At 39.8% G+C, this 21,505-nt stretch overlaps 1 protein-coding gene across 1 annotated transcript; it reads right to left on the bottom strand.

The window, feature by feature from the left end:
• Positions 1-860: 860 nt before the first annotated feature.
• Positions 861-19,567, bottom strand: RAC1 (Rac family small GTPase 1). Its single transcript, XM_034783514.1, has 6 exons — positions 19,324-19,567; positions 9,002-9,073; positions 8,414-8,531; positions 4,180-4,242; positions 2,650-2,809; positions 861-2,498 (listed from the first exon to the last, which is right to left on the bottom strand). The coding sequence occupies exons 1-6, from the start codon at positions 19,356-19,358 to the stop codon at positions 2,368-2,370; spliced, it is 579 nt and encodes a 192-aa protein (XP_034639405.1). The 5' UTR covers positions 19,359-19,567; the 3' UTR covers positions 861-2,367.
• Positions 19,568-21,505: the final 1,938 nt, after the last annotated feature.

Below are 21,505 nucleotides of genomic sequence, written 5' to 3'. Positions count from 1 at the left end.
AGGATATTAACATTCTAAATGCAAGGTAAGCATGATGCAGTGTTGGCTGCTTCTTGAAAGCCCTCCCCATTAGTCTTACTGGTGTGTTGTCTATAATGTTCATGCCATCAATTGTAACTGCTGATCACTCCTACTTTATATACTTAAATTTATCAGACAGGAATAGAGGGAGAACAAAGTTGCTGCAACAAGGGAAATGAAGAGCAAAGAAAGGAAACGGGCAATAGCAGTGGGCACAAACAAAGCGGATGTCCTCCCAGTAAGTGATGCTGACTGGCTAAACAAAGAATGACAAAGGCCATTCTTGATTAGGCCTCCCATTAGCAGTGAGATATACTATTTTAAGGAAGGGAGGAGGTAGTCCTAGAGTTATACTCCAGCCCTCTCCACAAAGGAGTTTGAAAGCATGGTCCAGGGGATAAGATGGTTGTCCCATACTACAAGTCCCAGTTTTCAAATCATTGAAGCATTAAATTGCCACCACTGGGAGCTAGAGACAGTAGTAGCTGGTTAGCTTTCTATCACAACTGAAACAGGGATCAAGGCAAGGTAGTAAGAAGCAATTTTATTTGAAGGGCCAAAGCATGGCATCCTACAAAGAGCAAGAAAAACTGTTAGGTCCAGGAAACTTCTCTCAGCATTGTTCTCGGGTTAGTGACCCAAGAACTAGTTTTTTTAATCCCTAACCCTATGACATCTAGCAACCTGGAATTCATTTGTTCTGAAGAGCATGTACTTACATATTACTGAAAGACAGACAGTTCCAAACTACTACCATTCTGCTATAAATAGCAAGCACACACACTTCTGCAATAAAGATTTAAGAACATTTTGACAAAAATATCAAGCACTACCAATGATGTGATTCAAGAATTTATTAAGTCATACATGCAAAACATACTAACTGCATTAGCAAAAGATCAATGTAAAAACTTCACAATTTTGCAACTTGATTTTTAAATTTTGTTCTAGTGGTTGAAAGGGTGTAGTTCAACATTGTATTCTTGCCAGTTTAGGATGTACAGAACATTGTTAGCACTAAGTTACAGAACCTCACAGACCCAAGTTACCATTACCAGATAAATCAACGTGATGCACATGTAGGTGAGCTAAAGGACAATTGTCAGCATTAGTCATGTTAGTGTTGGGGTACCTGGCAAAGTAATGTTTGAGAAGGTTCATAGATTAAGGAGGTCTAAAGTATAAAAATTACTAAAACTTGTAAACTGTTTCACATGATTTTTACACCTAATGACTAGAAGACTAAAGAAAACGCCTCAGAAAGCACGTAATTTACTGGATCAGAAGTAACAGGAAAATAAGGATATGCTTAAGTTTTCTAATCTACAAAAAAAACACAAAATGCTAATATATCAGAAAGGTTTTAAAATACAAGTTATATTGCTCAATAAGAAGAAATTCTACAAGAAAAGCATTTACTAAATATAACATCTGTGGGAATGACCAGTTCAAAGTTGTGTTAAATGAATGCCCTACTTGAAAATAAATTCAAAAACCTACCTATAAACACCAACCGCTTTTTCACTTACTGCATATTTGTGACAAGTTAATTTTACTGTTACTGATTTTACCTGTGACAAAAAAAATCTATTCAGCTTAACCACTCAGTTGACAATGTAGTGTAAATTGGTCTGTACAATGTCAAAATACTGTCTGGCAATATCACTTGATCAAACCAGATGTGTTTCACTTACCCATCACAATACAATGCTGTCAAGAGGAGTACATATACTTCAGTAAGAATATTTATTTTTAATCACAGCAGCAAGAACTAGATTGTAACTGAGCCCTTACCAGTGATAAACCATTTTTTACTGGGACTCTAAGGTCAGTCATATTGTCAATTATCTTAATCGTTTAGGTTTGATATACAATGCTATGCAACAACCACAGGTTGAGAAAACATTTACATTAGACTGCAACATTTTCCTAAGGATACCGTACTGTTACATATTTGTGAAAAACTAGAGTGTTTTGCATTTCCTACAGACATTAGAGTTTTCTTAAAGACAACAGTCTTAAAAATAGTTTAGTGCTTAGTGTTCATAGCACAACAACGCAACTTAATTCAGCAGATAGTTTGGCAACACTTGATTAATCTGAGCAAGAATAGGACTTTAAAAATAAGGCTTTACATAGGTTTGTCATTTTTTAGGATTTCACTTTTAGTAGGATTTGAAAAGCAGTTTTCATACTTTAAACAAATGAAACCATGAAATTGATTGATTCAAAAATGTTATGGAAGAGAACTAATTTATAACAGAAAACTTGGCATTGAATGTGAAATGCTCCCTGGTTCTGAGCAAAGCACACAAGGTTCGGAGTGGGGGTGGGGCAGGGTAACATTTACAGCAGCAGACATTTTCTCTTCCTCTTCTTTACAGGAGGAGGGCAGAGAACTGCTCGAATAGCTTCATCGAACACTGTCTTGAGGCCTCGCTGTGTAAGTGCTGAGCATTCTAGGTATTTCACTGCACCTGCAGAAAGCCAGAAGGTTTGAAGTTACAAAACAATTCTCTACATTGTGCCAAAGATACCCTTGTTTCTGTTTTTGGCAGTCAGTTAAAAGCAGTGTCTCCTAGACAATGAATTTCAGGTAGAGTCAATGTAATTCAGTAAAAATCATACCAATCTCTTTTGCCATGGCAAGGCCCTGTGGATAGGTGATTGGAGTCAATTTCTTCTCCTTCAGCTTTTCAATAGTGTCTTTATCATCTCTAAGATCAAGTTTGGTACCCACTAGAATGATGGGAGTGTTAGGGCAATGGTGTCGCACCTCTGGATACCACTGCAAAAAAAGGATGCAAGTATGTACTTGGCAATTCAACAGTTAGCAGAAAAATTTCAGTTAAAGTCCATCTGGGCTCAGGAGTGTAATTACAGGCACAGATACCCCAGAATAGGTATACTGGACATTAACAAGACAGAGGGATGGTGGGTGGAAGAAATACTCTCCCATATCTTTCAATATAGTGTAAATTGTAAAATCAATGTGTGCCTAAATTGAAATACATCCCCTTGTTCAAGATCCACTGAACATTAAGCATAACAAAGATAGGATCCAAAAGGGGATCCCCCCCACGACAGCTAAATTTTGGCTTTGTGAACCTGGGCCAGCAAGTATGGCATCCAGCATTTAACATCAGAGAGAGACTTAACTCCTTTCTTATCCAGGACAGTTGACTTTTCTACAGGCTGAAAAATCCTTATGTGGCTTTGCAAAACAAGGAGAAGAGAATACTTTCACGATAATACAGACCATCTGCAACAGCTCTCCATCATGCAGAATGGATCATTTCTCTTTACCAATGGAAACGTGACAGGAATAAAATAAGCTTCTGAATGCCAGCTGATTTTCTGGTTACTCAGCAGGCAAAGCCCAGAGCCTAGATCAAGTCTTCCACCATCACCAAAATTTGCCCCTTTTGCCTATGTACTTTCCCAAATTCTTTGCTCTCAAATGTGCCTTTTAGAGCTCCCCGTACCACCTGACATCTTAAAATAGGTTTATAAGATTGTGTATTCCATTTAACCACTGCCTTACATTTTATTTTCCTATCAGTTTTGTCAATTACTTTTTTCCTTACCATCACACATCAAGGAAAAAGATTCTAGTTTGAAATGTAGCAGGTGCACTGCACTGCTAAAAAGAATTTTTAAGATGAATCAACTGACATGGCTGAAAGCAGCAAAATTCTGGATTTTTCCTTTACAGGTAAAGTAGCATTGTTCAATCACAGAAAGAGAAGGTGGGTGAGGTAATATCTTTTATTGGACCAACTTCTGTGGGTGAAGCAGACAAGCTTTTGAGCTGCATAACTTGCAGAGACCTGAAGAAAAGCTCTGTGCAGTTCAAAATCTTGTCTCCTTCACCCACAGAAGTTGGTCCAATAAAAGATATTACCTCACCCACCTCGTCTCTCTAATATCCTGGGACCTACGCGGCTACAACACTGCAAACATTGTTCAGTCATGTAATTTAAATGACACCTGCTAAACCCCAACATTACTGATGTCTTCACAAGAATTTCATAAAACATGTGAACCTAGTTTTTCCTTTAATTCCTACTGTAAAGCAAAGAATACAGGCTGTGCCCTAAGAAACAGTACAGTGATTAGTCTCTCCAAGGAAAGATGGGGACACTAGCCTATACTTACCTTAGCACGGACATTTTCAAAGGATGCAGGACTCACAAGGGAAAAGCAAATTAAGAAGACATCCTACAAAACAAATGTTGAGTTAGGCCAATACAGTAACCCCTGGAGAACAAACGGTATCTTCTTTAATATAAGATCGGTTTCTATTCAGCTACTGGAGGCATCTAGTCAGTAACTGCTAGAATAGTTGTGCTAGCAGCATGTTAGCATTTCAGAATCTTACTCCCAGCACATCAACTCTTGCTAAGCTATTCAAACACTGAAAAATAATAGAACCTTGGAGGAGCCCATGACATTTTGATGGAAGAAGTAGAATTTTATGGGTAACAGTAAGAGAAGAGTCACTAGAATTGCAGTCTCCTGTCTCTTTTTCAGCTTAGACACAATGAAAGGCCAAGTGATTTAAGATTTAAATAACATCCTGCACTAATGTGCTGGTGGTGTGCTTAAGTAGAAAGTGTTACTGCTCCATTACCTCTGAAAGCAAATCATACCAGTTCAGGGGAGATTTTCTGGTCTGAGGGAATGGATGCAACGTGGAGTATGGCTCTGAGAAATCACATCAGCTGGCCAGCATTAAATGACTACTTCTATGTAAAATATTCTTAAGCCATCTAAGCAGACATTTTCTTGCATCCAGTAAATAATTTCCAGATCATTACTGTTGTGCACAGATTAAATGAATCCTGTGAGAGTTCTCAATCTATTATATAGAATGTTAATGTGAAACACTTTAGCATTTCCCTCCTCCCTCCCAGCTAGGATCAGGCATGTAAAAAAAATTGGCATGCAAATTAATCTTACTAGCCACTCCATTCCTTGGTGATTGGATCAGAGAAGAAAGGCCTTTAAAAAAGTCATCCCCTTGCCTTTCAGTTGGGGCGAGGGGTGAATTTTATTGCAAGGAAGAGATTGGGTGAAAAAACAAAATAGAGGAAAAGATAGAAGAGATGGGAAATAATAAGGTTAATGTGCAAATGCAACAAAATATAAATGTCAAAGACTGATAAGCTTCATATCCTGATCGCTTCTACATTATTTTAGGAAAGTGTTTAAATTTGGTTAACTAGAAGATTAATTTCTAAATCTGGTCATCTGAAGATCACTGCAATCTTCCTACATAAATCTTACACCTGAACAAAGTATTACACAAAGCTCCAGCGTCCCTTGACCCACTTTTCATATTGGAGTAAATACAAATAAACACAAGTTTATTAAGGAATCAGAGGCATTTCAGAATGTTAGTTGATTGTACTGCATTTCAAGGCTGTCTGTTAGGTTTGCTTCTGACATCTGCACTGCTAAGCACTTGCAACCCAGTCCTTCATGCATCACCCCAGCAAGTTTCCCCAACCATGACACCAGAAGAAGAAAGATGGACAATATCACATAATATGATACTATGGCCACTACTTCAGTTTTCCAATTCTGCAAGTTTATGGCAATCCCTAGTTCTGCATGTTGTGCAGGTTCACTTCTCCGCTTTACAATTCCAGGTAATCAAATGTTTGAGTGTACAGGAAGTTCTATGGGTTGTTTGCAACTTTCAGGTTACCCTTCTGTATTAAAAATCTTATCCAAAACACAGGAGGAAAACACATTTTATCTGCTTGTTATGCAAGAAAAACTTTACTCTTAAGAAAAGCATTGATTTAAAGAGGTATGATAGTAGTGGGTGCTCAGACCTATAAAGCAATAATAGTGTCCCAAGAGTTAAAGTTTAAGTACAAGGGAACAGCTATTGTTCAGTAAAATAGGGGCCAATTTATCACTGTATTATTGTGAGGAAAAACAAGGCAACAGAACTTGGAACTTAAGTTTATTGAAAGCTTTACATACGGCAATAGGTTGATCTTTCAGACTGGAAGTTAAATTGTTATCATTGGTTCCTCCAACCTAATAACAGTATGAGACAAATTAAGTTTAGGAGTAACTTTAACGTAAAGTTTGCTATTACCTGACCATTTCTTCTCAGCATTACTATTCTCACCAATCCTCACAACACAGCTTTTCTTCTCAAAAGAGGATCTCCCTTGGAAGTCACCAGACATCTAGAAAAACCCACTAGAACTACTTCTTCCAAAGCTGTAGATTTAGCTACCCATATTGATAAAGATGATTGGAACAGCAAACACTGCTAAGCATGCTCATCTCTTTAAAAAAAAATAAAAGTTAAGCCACACTGGAGTGGGCAAGAGTCACACACAGTAAAAAAATTAGGTAAGAATTTTTCCTCTCATTCATGTGTCACGTTTACCAATCCTCAAAGATTTTCCATACAGTGAGAACAGAATACATTAAAGCAGTGAAGTTTAAAGTGTGAAAGTGTCAGAAGATTGCAGCGCCATGTGAGAAGGAAGTTACTACTACATCAACTTCTAACACCCGGTCTTTATCAACTCACATTTCTTTTATTTACTATAACTGATCTGTTGACTGACTACTAGCCTTAGAAGTTTAAATAGTACCCAGCAAGTTGAACAAACATTTTGTTCCCCTGTACATAGGTTTGGAACATGACCGTTCAATGCACTTTAAAGTTCTACCTTTTCTCACGATTTGGTGGGTTCCCAACAAGCCATTCTCCATGCTGTGATGTCTTTTAGAGCAGGGGTTCTCAACCTTTCCAGACTACAGTACCCCTTTCAGGAGTCTGATTTGTCTTGTGTACCCCAAGTTTCACCTCACTTAAAAAGTGCTTTTTTACAAAATCAGACAAAAATACAAATTAATGAAAAATTGCTTACTTTTTCATTTTTACCATACAGTTATAAAATAAATCAATTGGAATATAAATATTGTACTTACATTTCAGTTAGCAGTATAAATTAGTGATTATTTGTATGAAATTTTAGTTTGTACTAACTTTGCTAGTGCTTTTTATGTAGCCTGTTGTAAAACTAGGCAAATATCTAGATGAGTTGATGTACACTCTGGAGGGGTACGCGTACCCCTGGTTGAGAACCACCATGTTAGAAGAAAAAAGATGTTGTTAAGATGCTGAGAGTCTCCTAAACATGCCTGGAAGTTTCACTTGTTTTAAATATCCCACTACTGCTCCTGCATACAAGAAAGTGCATAGTTAACTGGAAGTTTTGTAGGGACCATCTATAGTTGACAGGTTAGTGTCAGTCTCTGATCTCATGGTTGAGAAGAAAACCTTATTGTGAGGATTGGTGACCATAGCATATGAATGAAAACTATGAATGAAGACGAATAAACTACAAAACTTTAAGTTAGCGTTCACTGAGTGAAATCCATCTTATTCAGCAGAGAAATGAAATTATATAAGAAATGAAGTAGTTTTGCATTTTAATATTAGAGAACATGAAATATAGTTTTAGACCATTTATAATAGCTAGTAATTACTATGAAAAAGCTGCAGTAACTGCAAGTTTACCACTTTCTTCTAGCTGAAGGACAGTTCCATCCGATAAAGTCTAGCTCAAAACAAGGCCATTGAGTTTGGCAGAAAATAGCTTCAGGAAACTAGTATCTAAAGAGATTAGCTGAGCTGTGGTGGCAACTGCACTTGAGAGAACGGAGCAGACTACTTCATCTTCCATATACAGGAGGAACAAGGCACAGTCTATGTAGATTCAGGATTTAACTAGTTGCAAGCAATGAAACCACAAATACATTTCTCCTGATGTTATAATCAAAATTACAAGTGTATCATAAATACTCTTGACCTGAAATAACTTAAGAGCTCTAACATACCCCATGTCAACCCCAAGAAAAGAGAGTGTGGCTCTTTCACATTTAATACCATCTTCCAAATCAAATGAGAAGCTGAATGACAACAAGTGCTTAGCAAGGAGTGTCAGACTGGAGCCAAACAGCATGCCCGAAAACCAGATCTTGCTTTTGGCGGGATGCGAACCTTAATCAATCAACAGACTTGCTATTGAGATTACTCAATTCATCAAAATTTATTTTTCAATTAAATATTCTAGTCTAGTGGGTCTCCAACATAAAGCCAGCATGCCTCAGTGTATGAAAAAAGTGTGCGTGAAGGTTTCAACCTGTCTGCAATTGAAGAGATAAGACTCAAGTATTACAGCTGCAGCATTCAGATGAAACTTGCCAGAGTTCAATTTTACCATTAAATTTGATATCTTAATATGAAGAAGTGTTAAAAATCTTAGTATGATTCAAGAAAGAAGCAATCAGACATTTATAGGGCTATTTAGGCTATACACATGCTTCAAATATCTCATAGTATAAGTCTTACTGTTTGTGGATAGGATAATGGACGTAATCTGTCATAGTCCTCTTGTCCAGCTGTATCCCACAAACCCAGGTTGACTGGTTTTCCATCAACCATTACATTAGCAGAGTAGTTGTCAAAGCTACAGAATTAAAAAAAAAAAAAAAGATTAGTTGAAGTGTTTCTTGTGAATAATAGCAAGCCAATACATTTATCTTTTACAGTAAACTACAAAAGCTGAGATCTTCTGTAAAGTCCTAGTCACAAAGATTACAGATAGAAGAAGTCAAACTCTACTCCATCTATCTCCGCCTCAAATACAGTCCCAGTATAAATTGATTAGTGAGCAGAGTGGAAGTGAGCTGATCAAAAATGTACAATAAATACTATATGGATACCACCACATATGACAGACAACAAATATAAAAGTTAGCCCAAGAAGCCAAAAGTACTTTTAAATAAATCTAGATGCTGAGTTAAGCTTTTATTAAGAGAAAACTAAAAGGTGATGTTTTCAACTGATTTACACAATTAAAAACCACCACCACCACCGGTGGCTAGTATACAGAGTTTGACATAAATTAGTTCATAGGGTTTTATTGATATACTTACACAGTGGGTATGTATTCTCCGGGAAATGCATTGGTTGTGTAACTGATGAGTAGGCATGTTTTACCTACAGCACTGTAAAAGAGAAAGGGTATTCCTGGTTAAGTGCTCTCTCTTACATGCAAGGGAGAATAAACAGCCCTTCAACAGAAACCATTTCATTTTGCCATTCGAAGCAAGATTAAGCTCAAACTTGAATCGTCAGTGCTCAATGTTCTGTGACTTTCCAATAGTAAAAACATCAGTCAGAAGATAAACTTAAGCTCAGTGGCAGACAGAACCAAATAATGTAAGATCTCCTAAAATATGAAGGGGCAATAAAAAGTTACCAGACTTTGTTTGGATTTTAGCTACAAAAAGAGGCATATGTCTTAGACAGAAAACCAAGCTCTATCATTTGACCAATTTCACTCCCTGAACAGTACTGCGATAGCTATCATTAGCACAAAGTTCTTGAAATTCATAAAACTGAAAGGAATATCTCCCCTCACCCTTCATACAACTCAAAGTTGACTTGTTATTCTTTTTATAAGACTCAACTTTATTTTCCTTACACCAGTTAACTTTTAAGAAACGATTGCCAATTTCTTATCAAAATGCCACATTATAGGGGTTGGGGAAACAGGAGTAGCAGTCCTCACCAACATTTGCTAAAATGGCAGAATGAGATCCTGTAAGCCAGGGGTAGGCAACCTATGGCACACGTGCCGAAGGCAGCACGCAAGCTGATTTTCAGTGGCACTCACACTGCCTGGGTCCTGTCCACCGGTCTGGGGAGCTCTGCATTTTAATTTAGTTTTAAATGAAGCTTCTTAAACATTTTAAAAACCTTATTTACTTTACATACAACAATAGTTTAGTTATATATTATAGACTTATAGAAAGAGACCTTCTAAAAACATAGAAATGTATTACTGGCACGCGAAACCTTAAATTAGAGTGAATAAATGAAGATTCGGCACACCACTTCTGAAAGGATGCCGACCCCTGCTGTATGCAGTATCACTTCCTTAGAAACCCACAGACATATCATGGAAAACTCATTTAGGGCTAATTCTATCCTAACATTGAATCCAGGTTACGCAAAGATTCTCCCACAAAAAAACCCAAACTCCTCCAGATAACTGGGGAGAAAACCTATGCTCTAGGTTTCTTTGAAAGCCTGATAGCCAGCTCCCTTCTCCCCAGCATTAACTAAACTCAAATATTAAGGCAGGTAGCTGATCTTTGGTAACAGGTTCAATTAAGAAGGTTTGGGATAATTAAGGTTTGACTATATAATTTATTTATTTTTTAAGAGAGAGAGAAATTTCATAAAAATTAGGTTTCTAACGCTTAAGAGTTCATCTGGTCCCGATACTTGTTCCTCATTTGAAGATTATAATCCTTTGATATTATAACATTTTCCAGAGGATCACTTCACAATTAGTTGCTGCAGAGAAGATAATATCATCAGGGGATTATGTTCTTCCTGATGCTTACTCCTCACTTGAACAGATGAACTTCTATTCAAAAGGCAAAATATTTTCAGGCAATGTTTTATCACCAAATACTGATTGTCCAAAATGTATGCATCAGCAGCATTTTAATCCTTACTGTACTTCCATTACACTATGACTCATGCAACTCTTATACTTTGTGCATCTCATATGGGTAAGAAACTCATTAAAGTCAGGTTATCTGCTGTAAAGTCTTACCTTAGTACTTAGTTGTTACACAAAGAAATCCTAGCAACTAATCAATACTACTGCTAAAAATGTCCTTAGTTTCTGCATGAGGAAAGATATTACTGCAAGGATTACAAAAGGATTTTAGTCAGGGGCCTTAATATACATAGGCTTTCTGGCTCTAAAACATTCTGAGTTAACACCCGTGGCAGTTTTATCATATTTACTATCACCGTCATGACTACATATTTTGTCTGGTTTGTGAAAGCATCTAGTTACTTTAATGTGGATTTCTTCTTTCCCTTCCAAGGGTAAAAAGACCTTGTTTGATTATTTTTATAATCTTTGCAACTGTCAACACCTACTATTGCTACTAATCATCTCTAGTGATTCAAAAATGAAAGCAGGTTAGGTGGACCCTGTGCTCTGTCAGAGATAGAAGTTACTGTGTACGTCGCAACTCTGCCTGCAACAGGTTCCTCCAAAACACTTCCTTAATCAATTCAACAATACTTTGTTTGCTTGACAAGCCATTCAATTGTTCTTAATGACTGAAAACTAGAATCTTCAGCGAGGCCGTTGTGATCTGCCCACACTAGTGACAGTCCGGGAATTTATCCCACAGGTCCATATGTAATTTTTAACTGTTTCTGACTCAGGGCTTGTCTACACTGGCAATTTACAGCAGTACAACTTTCTTGCTCAGGGGTGCAAAAACACACCCCAGTGAGCCCAGCAAGTTTCAGTGTTGTAAAGCGTCAGTGTAGACAGCACCCCCAGCGCTGGTAGCTGTGCCCCTCATGGATGTGGGTTTTTGAGAGTCCTGGGAGAGCTCTCTCCCAGCGCTCTGCCGTGACCACACAAGCCATGTTAAAGGGCTGCCGCGGTAGCACTTTAGCATTGCCAGTGTAGACTAGCCCTCAGTGGCAGGTTGACGCACAGCATAATGCTCAATCTGCTGTAGCTTTTTGTCCCACCTAATAAAGTTCTCTCATTACTCCGATATAAACGCTTATAATTTGATGATATAAATCAATTGTTCACACTAATTTTGAAGCAGTAAGGAAAGTCTAAATTTCAACTGCCTGTTATATTAGCTGCAATTTCCTCTTGAAATTTGCACTGTGTTTTGTGCTCAAATTCACCTCTAATTTATGGCATTAAATTCTGTATTTGGTAAGCCTCAGTTTTGCATATTTTACTGTAGTAGATGTCTTTAAGATGTATGCAAAAAAGTGGCCTAGCAATTTGTCAATCAGGAACACATGTGGGAAGCTGGGATTTGCATCAGGATCTGGAAGTTAATGAGAGTGGACCAGGGATGGATTATCTCTGGGCAGCCAGTAAATGCTTACTTCAAGAATTCACTTCAGTGGCATATTGAAATGAAGCAGGAACAGCTCCAGTTTATCATTATGAAAACAGAGGCAGTCAAGTTGCATCCTTCATGGCAGTCCTAAAAGTTTAGCATTCACAGCATATAACAGAGAAACAATGAGGTGTATGTACATAAAAGGAAAGAGGGGTAAAGTCTAGTCAGTCGAGCTCAGGACTAAAAACCAGAGACTCCCAAATTCTAATCCCAGCTGTAATACAGTGCCCTGGAGCAAATCACAGACCCTTTTGCAGTTTTCCCAACCTGTGAAGTAGAGATAATTACTTACCTCACAGGGTGGTTGTGAGGAATAATGTTTGCAAAGTGATTTTAAGATGAACATCACTCTAAATTCTAAATATTATAAATCTTTGTACACAAATGGGGAATTTCAAGGTGTTTTGGAGTAAACCAGCATTTTCTGAAAACAGGAGCATATTGTATTATTTTAATATCATTAAACCAATTGATTATTCTTAGACTTCTATACCTGTAAGAGTCTGAGTCCAGTATATTAACACTTCCAAAAAGGAAATAGTAAAGGATATGTATGGACCCAGGCCTTTCAGAGTGCCACAGAATAGGAATAGAATAGGTCCAGATTATAAAGAAGTCATCAAGGCTTTAAACCCTAGAAGTTCTGGAGCACCAACGTCCCATATTCTATGGGAGGCTTCCTTAGGACTCAGAGGCAATACTGTCTTAAGATTCCAGAGCATGTTTCACCTGATGCCCCATTCTCAATAGGTCCCATAAGACATCAATAAGTATAAACAATTTGAATATAAAATTTAAGATGACTGGTTTGATAGGTATTGAAAACTAAGACTATTCCATTCATTATTTGCAACAGTGAATGAAGAGCAATTTTCAACTCACTGTGCAGTGGGAATGGTGAGTCTGCTGTGGGTTATTCAGAGCATCCCAGGAAGGTGGTGGTGAAAGATTTCATTCCAAGCTTAAAAGAATTAAAAGAACTGCCTGGTGCTATAAAGCCATACAATCAGGCTAAGTCATTAAATCAACAAGAAAAAACAAGTTCAACAGCCCTGTGTTTCAGACTTGTTCCATTCTATGTTTCCTGCCTCTCTAGCCTCTTGGCTCTCTGCCCTATGAATCAGATGTGTATGGTTACCAACTCAGAAATAAATCTTTAATGCCTACCTTTGCTGTGCTAACCTACATTACGTTTATTCCTCATCTCCTGTTTCAATATTATGTTAACACATTTCATTTGAAAAGTGCTTAGAGTCTGAATGAAGGCAACTCTTCTTGGGAAGAGCTGTAATCATATAGTGAGTGGCAATCCCTTATACACAGAAACCTTAGATTGAGATGTATTAATAGAATGACTAATTGGGGGAAAATGACTAATCTGAAAATGGTCAACAAAATTTCTAGCAACTATGGCCTTCCAATCCTATTAACAGAAGTTAACAACATCAGGCTGTAACAAGACTTATAGAAAGATACCTTCTAAAAATGTTAAAATGTATTACTGGCACGTGAAACCTTAAATTAGAGTGAATAAATTAAGATTCAGCACACCACTTCTGAAAGGTTGCTGACCCCTGGCCCAGAGACTCTGATGGGAGCTTTTATTTGAAATAATCAAATATCTTATTCTACCAGTTCTGAGAACTAAATCCTAAGTTTCTTTCCCAAAAGGCACTATTCTAGATAAACCAGAATTCTACCAAGTTGTAATTTTTAAATTCAAAAGTGTGTTGTAACAGCAGCTCCCCAAATTCCAGCCCCCAACAGCCTCTCTAGTGGCCCCAAAGTTGACAGACAGACTGCTATGGGAAAGGTTGAAGTATTCAGCAGAATGAAAATTGAAGAACCATCATACTACAGGAATGCTTCACTACCGGAAACAACTTAGAATATTTGCACTGAACTAAAACAAGCCAATTGTCTTTGTTTTAAAGGGATATTGCCAAGTTAATATTTTTTTAAATTTGCTTTGTTCTATTGATACCTTAGATCAACTGAAAGGTTTACGTCTCACTATTTATTTTGTTTACTTTCTGTACTTCATTGAGCTTGGACAATGAAGCTACAATTGGCTTTTATGCACTAGAACAATGCCTCCATATTGATTTAAATCCAAGCAAAAAACTGAACTTTTTTACAGTTAAGTTTCTACTAGTTTTTTAAACTCTTGGGTCTTAGAGTAATACAGTATTGTTTATTCTTACGTATAGTGCCCTAAACACTTCAGTAGGAAAAACATTTTTAAGTATATAACAAGAACTATAAGTTTGTGGCCTAACCTACCTGATATTTTACTAAATTTAAGGGTTAGTAATTTGCAAGATGAAACTCAGCTTTCCTTCTGGGAGAATTTTTACAGCTAAGTTAAAAATCTCAGAAGACAATTTATAATAGAAAAGCTAACCATTAACTATCAAACATATCACAGCTTTGATTTATACTAAATATTGACTTCCAGTCAATGAAAATCTTTGTGTTAAGGAAAGCAATTTCAACTGCATTCACTAAAGGAAAGCCACTGATTCACTGCTTCAGTTGTAAGTATATATTAAGGATGACAAAAACCCTTACAATACAATGAGAGGTCTGGCTGTTTCTGTGGTGCCTAGTAATCAGTTTCCTTCCACTGCAGAACTGTCCCCTCTCATTAGATGAAACCGCTCAGGATTCCATAACAATAACCAGTTGCTTTCCTAACTGAAGCATCTAAACAAGCCTGAATGAAAGCAAAATACTCTGCTAAAAATAACTTGTGTCACTGCTTTTGTACCAAATTCTCATCTTCAATAAGAATTCCTTATAAATAATCAATATCGAAGTAAGTAGCAGAAAAGTGTTGCACATTATACAATCTTATTTCTCTGCATAATAAAATAATTCGGAAAGCAACAGTTGCCATCTATCACTCCGAAACAATCTTCATATTAAAGATAGATACAAGGTCAAAAATATGAGAGCAAAAACATCATGTACGTAGAAACTGCTGTGCTTTTCTAACCAACTGTGTGACCAATAAATATCGGTTCAGGCATGAAGTCTAAGGCACATATAACCAGGTACACATATGGTATGCAAAAGACAAACAGTCCATAAATGTTGAAATTTAGTAGTAGCAATGACACATGTACATTTATATATTCTGGTTTGTTTTTTCTAGCAGAATTTGGCAAAGAATACACAAATTAATATGTATATGTAAGCAAATCAGGATCTCAGTTATATAGTTTAATATTATTAAACTATAAGGCTTCCATATATATTTTTAAATCATTTTTAGATATTTCTTCTAGATCACCTGATAAGCTGGTTCTTTAAAAAAAGGCAGCAAGTTAAATATCAAAACACAGAATTAGGTAATTAAATATGGAAAAATGCAACCATGGACTTAAAGAGCTATCAAAATGGGAACACACAGATCAAGATCTCATTGAGACAGCAAAGTTTCTGAAATACATGCATTAAGAAAGGCAAACAAATTGAATGTGTCAGCCCATCTCTCAAAAGCATATACAAAATTTAAGCAAATTACACCATTTTAGTTTTCAAGAAAGTTAAAAGAAAAATAATTCCGAAAATGGTTGCAGTGAGATTATACTTATATAGGACCATATTATTGTTGTTTTTCTCTAATACGTTGTATACTTTTTGTTGAATGAACCACTATACACAACATGGTTTCCTTCTATTCAACATTATAAAGTGTTTTTCAAAACATGGAAAATAGCATTTAAATTTATTATCAGCAACACTAGGTCTGGCAAAATTTGTTTAAATAAAATTTGCTATGTTAAGCTAGTGAGATTTTTATAAATGGAAACCGTTTGTAAAATGCGTAATATGAACAACTGACCTATTTATTAACCATTCCTATTGTACACAATCACAATATAAGTATTGTTACGATTAGCTTGTAAATTATTAACACATTATGAAGAGTTGTATATAAGTGATTATACTTGTTTGCTCTTTATTCATCAGATTTTAAAAGTTAATAGGAAAAAAATTGCTAAGAATACATAGCTGCCATACTTGGTAAGACCAATGGTCCATCTAGTCCAGTATCCTGTCTCCAACAGTGGCCAGGACCAGAGCTTCAGAGAGAAAGTACAGAACAGAGCAATTCTGGAGTGATACGCTCCTGTTTTCTTGCAGTCAGAGGTTGAGGGTAGCTCTGAGCATGGGTTGCATCCCTGACCATCTTGGCTAACAGCCATTAACAGACCAATCCTTCATGAATTTATCTTACTCTTTTTTGAACCCAGGTAGATTTCATTCTTTCAGAACATCTAACGCAGACAAAATATTCACTTTAATAAAATATTTTAGACAAAGAATTAAGACGTTGATTTAAAAATCAAAGTTAATTTACTCTATTATATTAATTTAAGCTAAGTGAAAGAATGATCTGTTACTCCTACCAGTGCCAATGAATTACAGCACTATAAGAGTCTGTCAAATATGTCAAGACTCCATTCTTGTGTAGCACAAGCAATAAGAGCAAGCCAGGTATCTCACATGAATTTTGAAATTCAACATTTGTTAAAAATTATTTTAAATCGTCTAAACGTTAATGAAAACTAATCATTCCCAAGTAACATGATGAAAACCACATTAAATGACACAGGGCGGATGGTGATTTCTTCTAGCTGTACTTACGCTTCTCAGTCTATCTACACTGGGTTGCTGTGATGTCCAATTATGCTTAGACTACACTGGGATTTTTGTTTCTATGAAAAAAAAAACTGCATAAAACAAGTCTTGTTCTCCAGCTGGCCTGTGATGCTCCGTGAGCTCTGACATCTAGTAAGAAAAGAAATGCTTCCAAGATGCTGGGAAGACCTTCCCATTATGAAGCCTATTCAACATCATTCAGCACTAAAACACACAATACACACCTTCCAACATGTTCTTTACAAAGGAAGAACTATGCATAAACTCGGGTTCAATCCCATTACAAATAATATCAGAAAGTTATTTCTATTATAATAACAGGGCATGCAAAGTACCACAGGTGTACACAGTTCTTTACAGACAATGAATATATGACAGGTTGATAATTTTTTGCATTACAATAGCACATACCGGCTCCAGTTAGGACCAGGTCCCTACCTTACTAGCTACAAACATAGTAAAATACAGTCCTTGCCCTGCAGAGATCGCAATCTACTCTGACTTTATAATCTAAATCAGTTCTCAAACTTCAGCAACCTGAGGACCCTCACTTTGAATCAAAAATTTTTGGGGACCCCCAAGCCTCTTCACTCAGCCCCAGGCCCTGCCCCCACTCCACCCCTTCCCCTAAGGTCCCACACCTTCCTGCCTCCTGATCACTCCATCCCCCCTCCCTCTGTCACTCATTCTCCCCCACCTTCAAACACTTTCATCAGACTGGGGCAGGGGTCTGGGATGTAGGAGGGGGTAAGAGGTGCTGGCTGTGGGAGGGAGTTTGGGTGTGGGAGGGGAGAGAGGGCTCTGGGAGGGAGTTTGGGTGCAGGGTCTGGGCTGGAGCAGGAGATTGGGCTGCAGGAGGGGATGAAGGATGTGGGCTCCGGCCTGGCAGCACTTATCTTGGGCAGCTCCCGAAAGCGACCAGCACATCTCTCTGACAGCGGCTCCTACTCAGGGGGCCTCCGCACACTGCCCCTGCACACAGGCACCGCTGCCACAGTTCCCAGCCAATGGGAGCTGCAGAGTTGGTGCTCCGGGACTACGCGGAGACCCACGCTTCCCCTGGAGCCGCATAGATGTGCCAGCCGCTTCCGGCAGTGGCACGGGGCCAGGGTACGCAGGGAGCCTGGCTTAGCCTTGCTGCGCCACTGGACTTTTAGTGCCCAAAATCTCTTGGTTTAGCTTCAGTAGCCTCCAGGAGATAGAGGGAGGACTAGATCAGCAGGGGCCGCAGACCCCAGTTTGAGAAACGCTGATCTACATTTTAATCTTTGGCTGTAAAAGCATAGATCTATCAAAACAATGAATCCGAAGAAGTGGGCTGTAGTCCACGAAAGCTTATGCTCTAATAAATTTGTTAGTCTCTAAGGTGCCACAAGTACTCCTGTTCTTTTTACAACTGCCAGTGTTTATTACTACTATAATTAAGTCCTATTAAAGAGATGTTAGAGATAAAGTAACTGAATGTAAAACTTATACTTTCAACAGTACCTTTATTATAAAACTTTAAAGTAGAAATGAACTGTTTAAACTATACATGACAAATCTAATTAGGGAGCAGGGAAAACAGCTGTGTCCATTGCTAAACCAATTGTGGTTTAGAAGCAGTCAGGAATAAGAGAATAGCCCTACAATAACTTGGGGAAGTGGCCATCTCTTTGACAGCATCAAAATGAAGTGCACACCCTTGCACACTAACATATAGGGAAGGCCCCAATTTTTGTAAGCATAAATACTATGTATCAAGTCACCATCCAATCATCCACCTTTGGGATACCTGTCCATTCACCGCATAAACACAGAGCTCTAGGGCACCCACCATTCACCAATGTCCTTATGGGAGCCTGGGAACACCCTCATTTCCTAGCAATTCTGAAGCCATCCCCTTATGCCATATCTCGCACTTCCCCATTTGCCAATACGAATAGACAAACCACCACCCCGGCATACGCAACGTCCCCCGGTGGCTCTGCTTCTACACATCTCCCAACATGTACCCACAACCCCAAAATAACCTGCCACTGCCAACACTCATACAGAGTACCCCACTTACACAATTCTGGGGGGAGGAGGGGGCAGGCGCTTTGTATCAATGTCATCCAGCACTAGCATAGGGATCCATCAATTTCTTGCACAGTTATTTACACCACCACCTACTTCAGAATAGCCTGTACACGCAGCCCTTCCCACCAGGGAGCCCTGGGAATTGGGCTGGGACTGGGTGTGGAAAGCTTGTGGGGGGGGGGAAAGAGTGGTGGGCCCCCAGGGAGCGGAGAGGCCCGCCCCCCCTCTGGGGGGGGGGGAACGAGTCCCGCCCTGGCCACCCCACGGGAGGGACCTCTGGGAGCGGGGGGTGAAGAGATCCCGCCCCGGCCACCCCACGGGTGGGGGACCCCTGGGAACGGAGGAGAGGAGAGAGGCCCGCCCCGGCCACCCCATGGGGGGGACGGACCCCCGGGGAGCGGGTGGAGAGAGGGGGCCCCCGCCACCCCACGGGTGGGGACACGCGGAGAGGGAGGCCCGCCCTGGCCACCCCACGCGGGGGAACCCCGGGGAGCGTGAGGGGAGGGTGTGGTCAGGTCCCACCCGGGGAAGGAGAAGCAGCGCTCTGGACTTACCCGTCTCCCACCACCACACACTTGATGGCCTGCATCGCGGCTGCTAAGGGGCCGAGTCTCTGCGGCTCCTGCTGCTACCTTGTTGGGAAGGTCCGTGAGGCTAGGGGCGCGCGGGTCCGCACCGGCGTCTGGCCGCCTCCGCCCTCAGTGCCTGGAAGCGGGGAAGAGGCAGCGGCCACCACCCAAAGCTGGGAGAGCCGAGCGCTGCAAGGAAACAGGAAGCTCCCGACCCGCTCACATCCGGCCTCGCTGCGCTCGGCGCCGCCTGCCCCGCCTTTGGAACCGCTCGACTCCCCCCGCCCGGTCTGCAACGCGGCTTCGGAGCCGTTCGGAAAAGCTCGGGTTCTCTCTCCCGAGGGCAGCCGCAACTTCGTTAGTGTTCGGCAACACGTGATTCACAGCCGGCTTGGCTTCGGCCATCTTCGGCACTGCTCGGGCGTCCCCCTCCGAAAATAACGGCTTCGGATACGCTCGGTGTCCCTTCCCTTACCTCAAACGAGGGGGGGCCGCCATGTTTGTGCTACTAACCTAGTCAGGGAACGTGGGGGAGGGAGAGAACTCGCCTCTCGCTCCTGCTCTCGCCTCAGCCTCCTGAGCAGTGTGACCCAGAGGGCCTTATCTGGGCAGTCCTAGTGCGACATGGGGTCCTGCTATGGGCCCGTCTCCCAGCTCTGGTGAGACTGAAAGTCACCATGTCTGGCCATCATAGCTCAACTGGGGTTGCCAATTTTGGTTGGATGTGTTCCTGGAGATTTCATCACATCACATCACATAATCTTTAATTAAAGATTAATCTTTAATTCCTGGATATTCCAGGCCAATCCTGGAGGCTTGGCAACCCTAATCTCAGCATGTGGCCAACACACTGGCATACACACCTCTATTACGAGGGAGCCTTTTCCATCGTGCCTTCTTGTAATGCGACGTGATGTCATATCCTGACCTAGTACTATGAGTGACCATGCCTCCCTGTCATGAAGGCCCTAGGGGAACCCCTTTATCAGGAGGGTCATTGCTAGGGTTGCCAACCCTCCAGGATTTGCCTGGAGTCTCCCAGAATCAGCATCGATCTCCCAGTGACTATTGAAAACAATCGGGGAGATTTTAATAGGATATTTTAAGAAAATTACATTACATCATGTGGGGAAAAATATCTCCCAGAATAGCGTTGTTAGGTAAAAAGCAAGTCCTCTTTCACCTCTCCAGCACCCGAGTTCGTGCGGAGTTGGTATGGGGCTCACAATCTGTCAGAGACCAGACACCAATTCGTTGATCAACGGGCTCACACTATCCTTAGCTTGAAAAGCTTCAGAGTAAGTGTGGCAAGTTTATTAGGGGTGAGCATCAATATTTATACACAGAAGTAAACAAAATGATTAACAGATCATAATGGTCATGTATAATCAATCAAGATTCTACAGGATAAAACAGGTTAAAATGTAAATTCAGAAAGAGATAAGGGGAGATGGCTACTTAAGGGGAGGGGGGTGTCATGAGTAGTTCGCAGGTCAGAGCTTTGATTAAAAGTTCAGACAGAGATATCAAGTCTGGGTTAAGTTTAAGCTCATCAAAAGTTCAGACTTAACAGCGTCAGTCAGAGTTGGCAACCCTAGTCATTGCTCTTCAATGTGAGGTGGTGGTCATGTCAAAACTACACCTCACGAACAAAAAGTAACCTCATGACATTACATCATGATGCTGTGACATTGATTTGTCATGTCACAACATAACATCACACCACAAAGTCAACACATGAGATGTTATCACATTACATTTTTCTCCTTTTAAACATCTGTTAAGAGTTGAGTTAAAAGGGTGTTAACAAAAAATATACAAACAAAAATCCCAAGAATTTTAAAACTGTCTGGCTACAAATCCTTTCCCCTGTCAATTGCTCTGGTTTCAGTCTCTTGCAATAACATCATCCTTGTAGCTCTCCAGTCCTCCAGAGGGTCCTTCAGCAATAACAGGGAAGTCAAATCCTGATGGACCTGATTTTCCATTGCCCTACAGACCCTTCCAGACATTTCAGCAGATGGAGAAGTCACAAAGGCAGTGGATATGCTCCACAGGGAATACCCTAACTTAAGATTTTAACCATCTCTACTGCAAGGAATTTATCTGGGATGTGGTTTAGGACAGAAGTGTGGCCAGAGTGCCACTGAGCTCCAGCTATTGGCTG

The sequence above is a fragment of the Trachemys scripta genome, chromosome 10 (genome assembly GCF_013100865.1).
Source record: "Trachemys scripta elegans isolate TJP31775 chromosome 10, CAS_Tse_1.0, whole genome shotgun sequence".
Classification (NCBI taxonomy): domain Eukaryota; kingdom Metazoa; phylum Chordata; order Testudines; family Emydidae; genus Trachemys; species Trachemys scripta.
The sequence above is the reverse complement of the archived record's forward strand: the minus strand, read 5'-3'. Positions and strand labels throughout refer to the sequence as shown.

Excerpts from the sequence above, each read along its gene's own strand:
- RAC1 (XM_034783514.1), bottom strand. The coding sequence starts at position 19,358 with ATGCAGGCCATCAAGTGTGTGGTGGTGGGAGACGG. Across the intron at positions 4,243-8,413 it reads CATTATCCTATCCACAAACA|GATGTCTTCTTAATTTGCTT; the intron begins GTAAGACTTATA and ends TTTGTTTTGTAG. Across the intron at positions 2,810-4,179 it reads TTGAAAATGTCCGTGCTAAG|TGGTATCCAGAGGTGCGACA; the intron begins GTAAGTATAGGC and ends CTTTTTTTGCAG.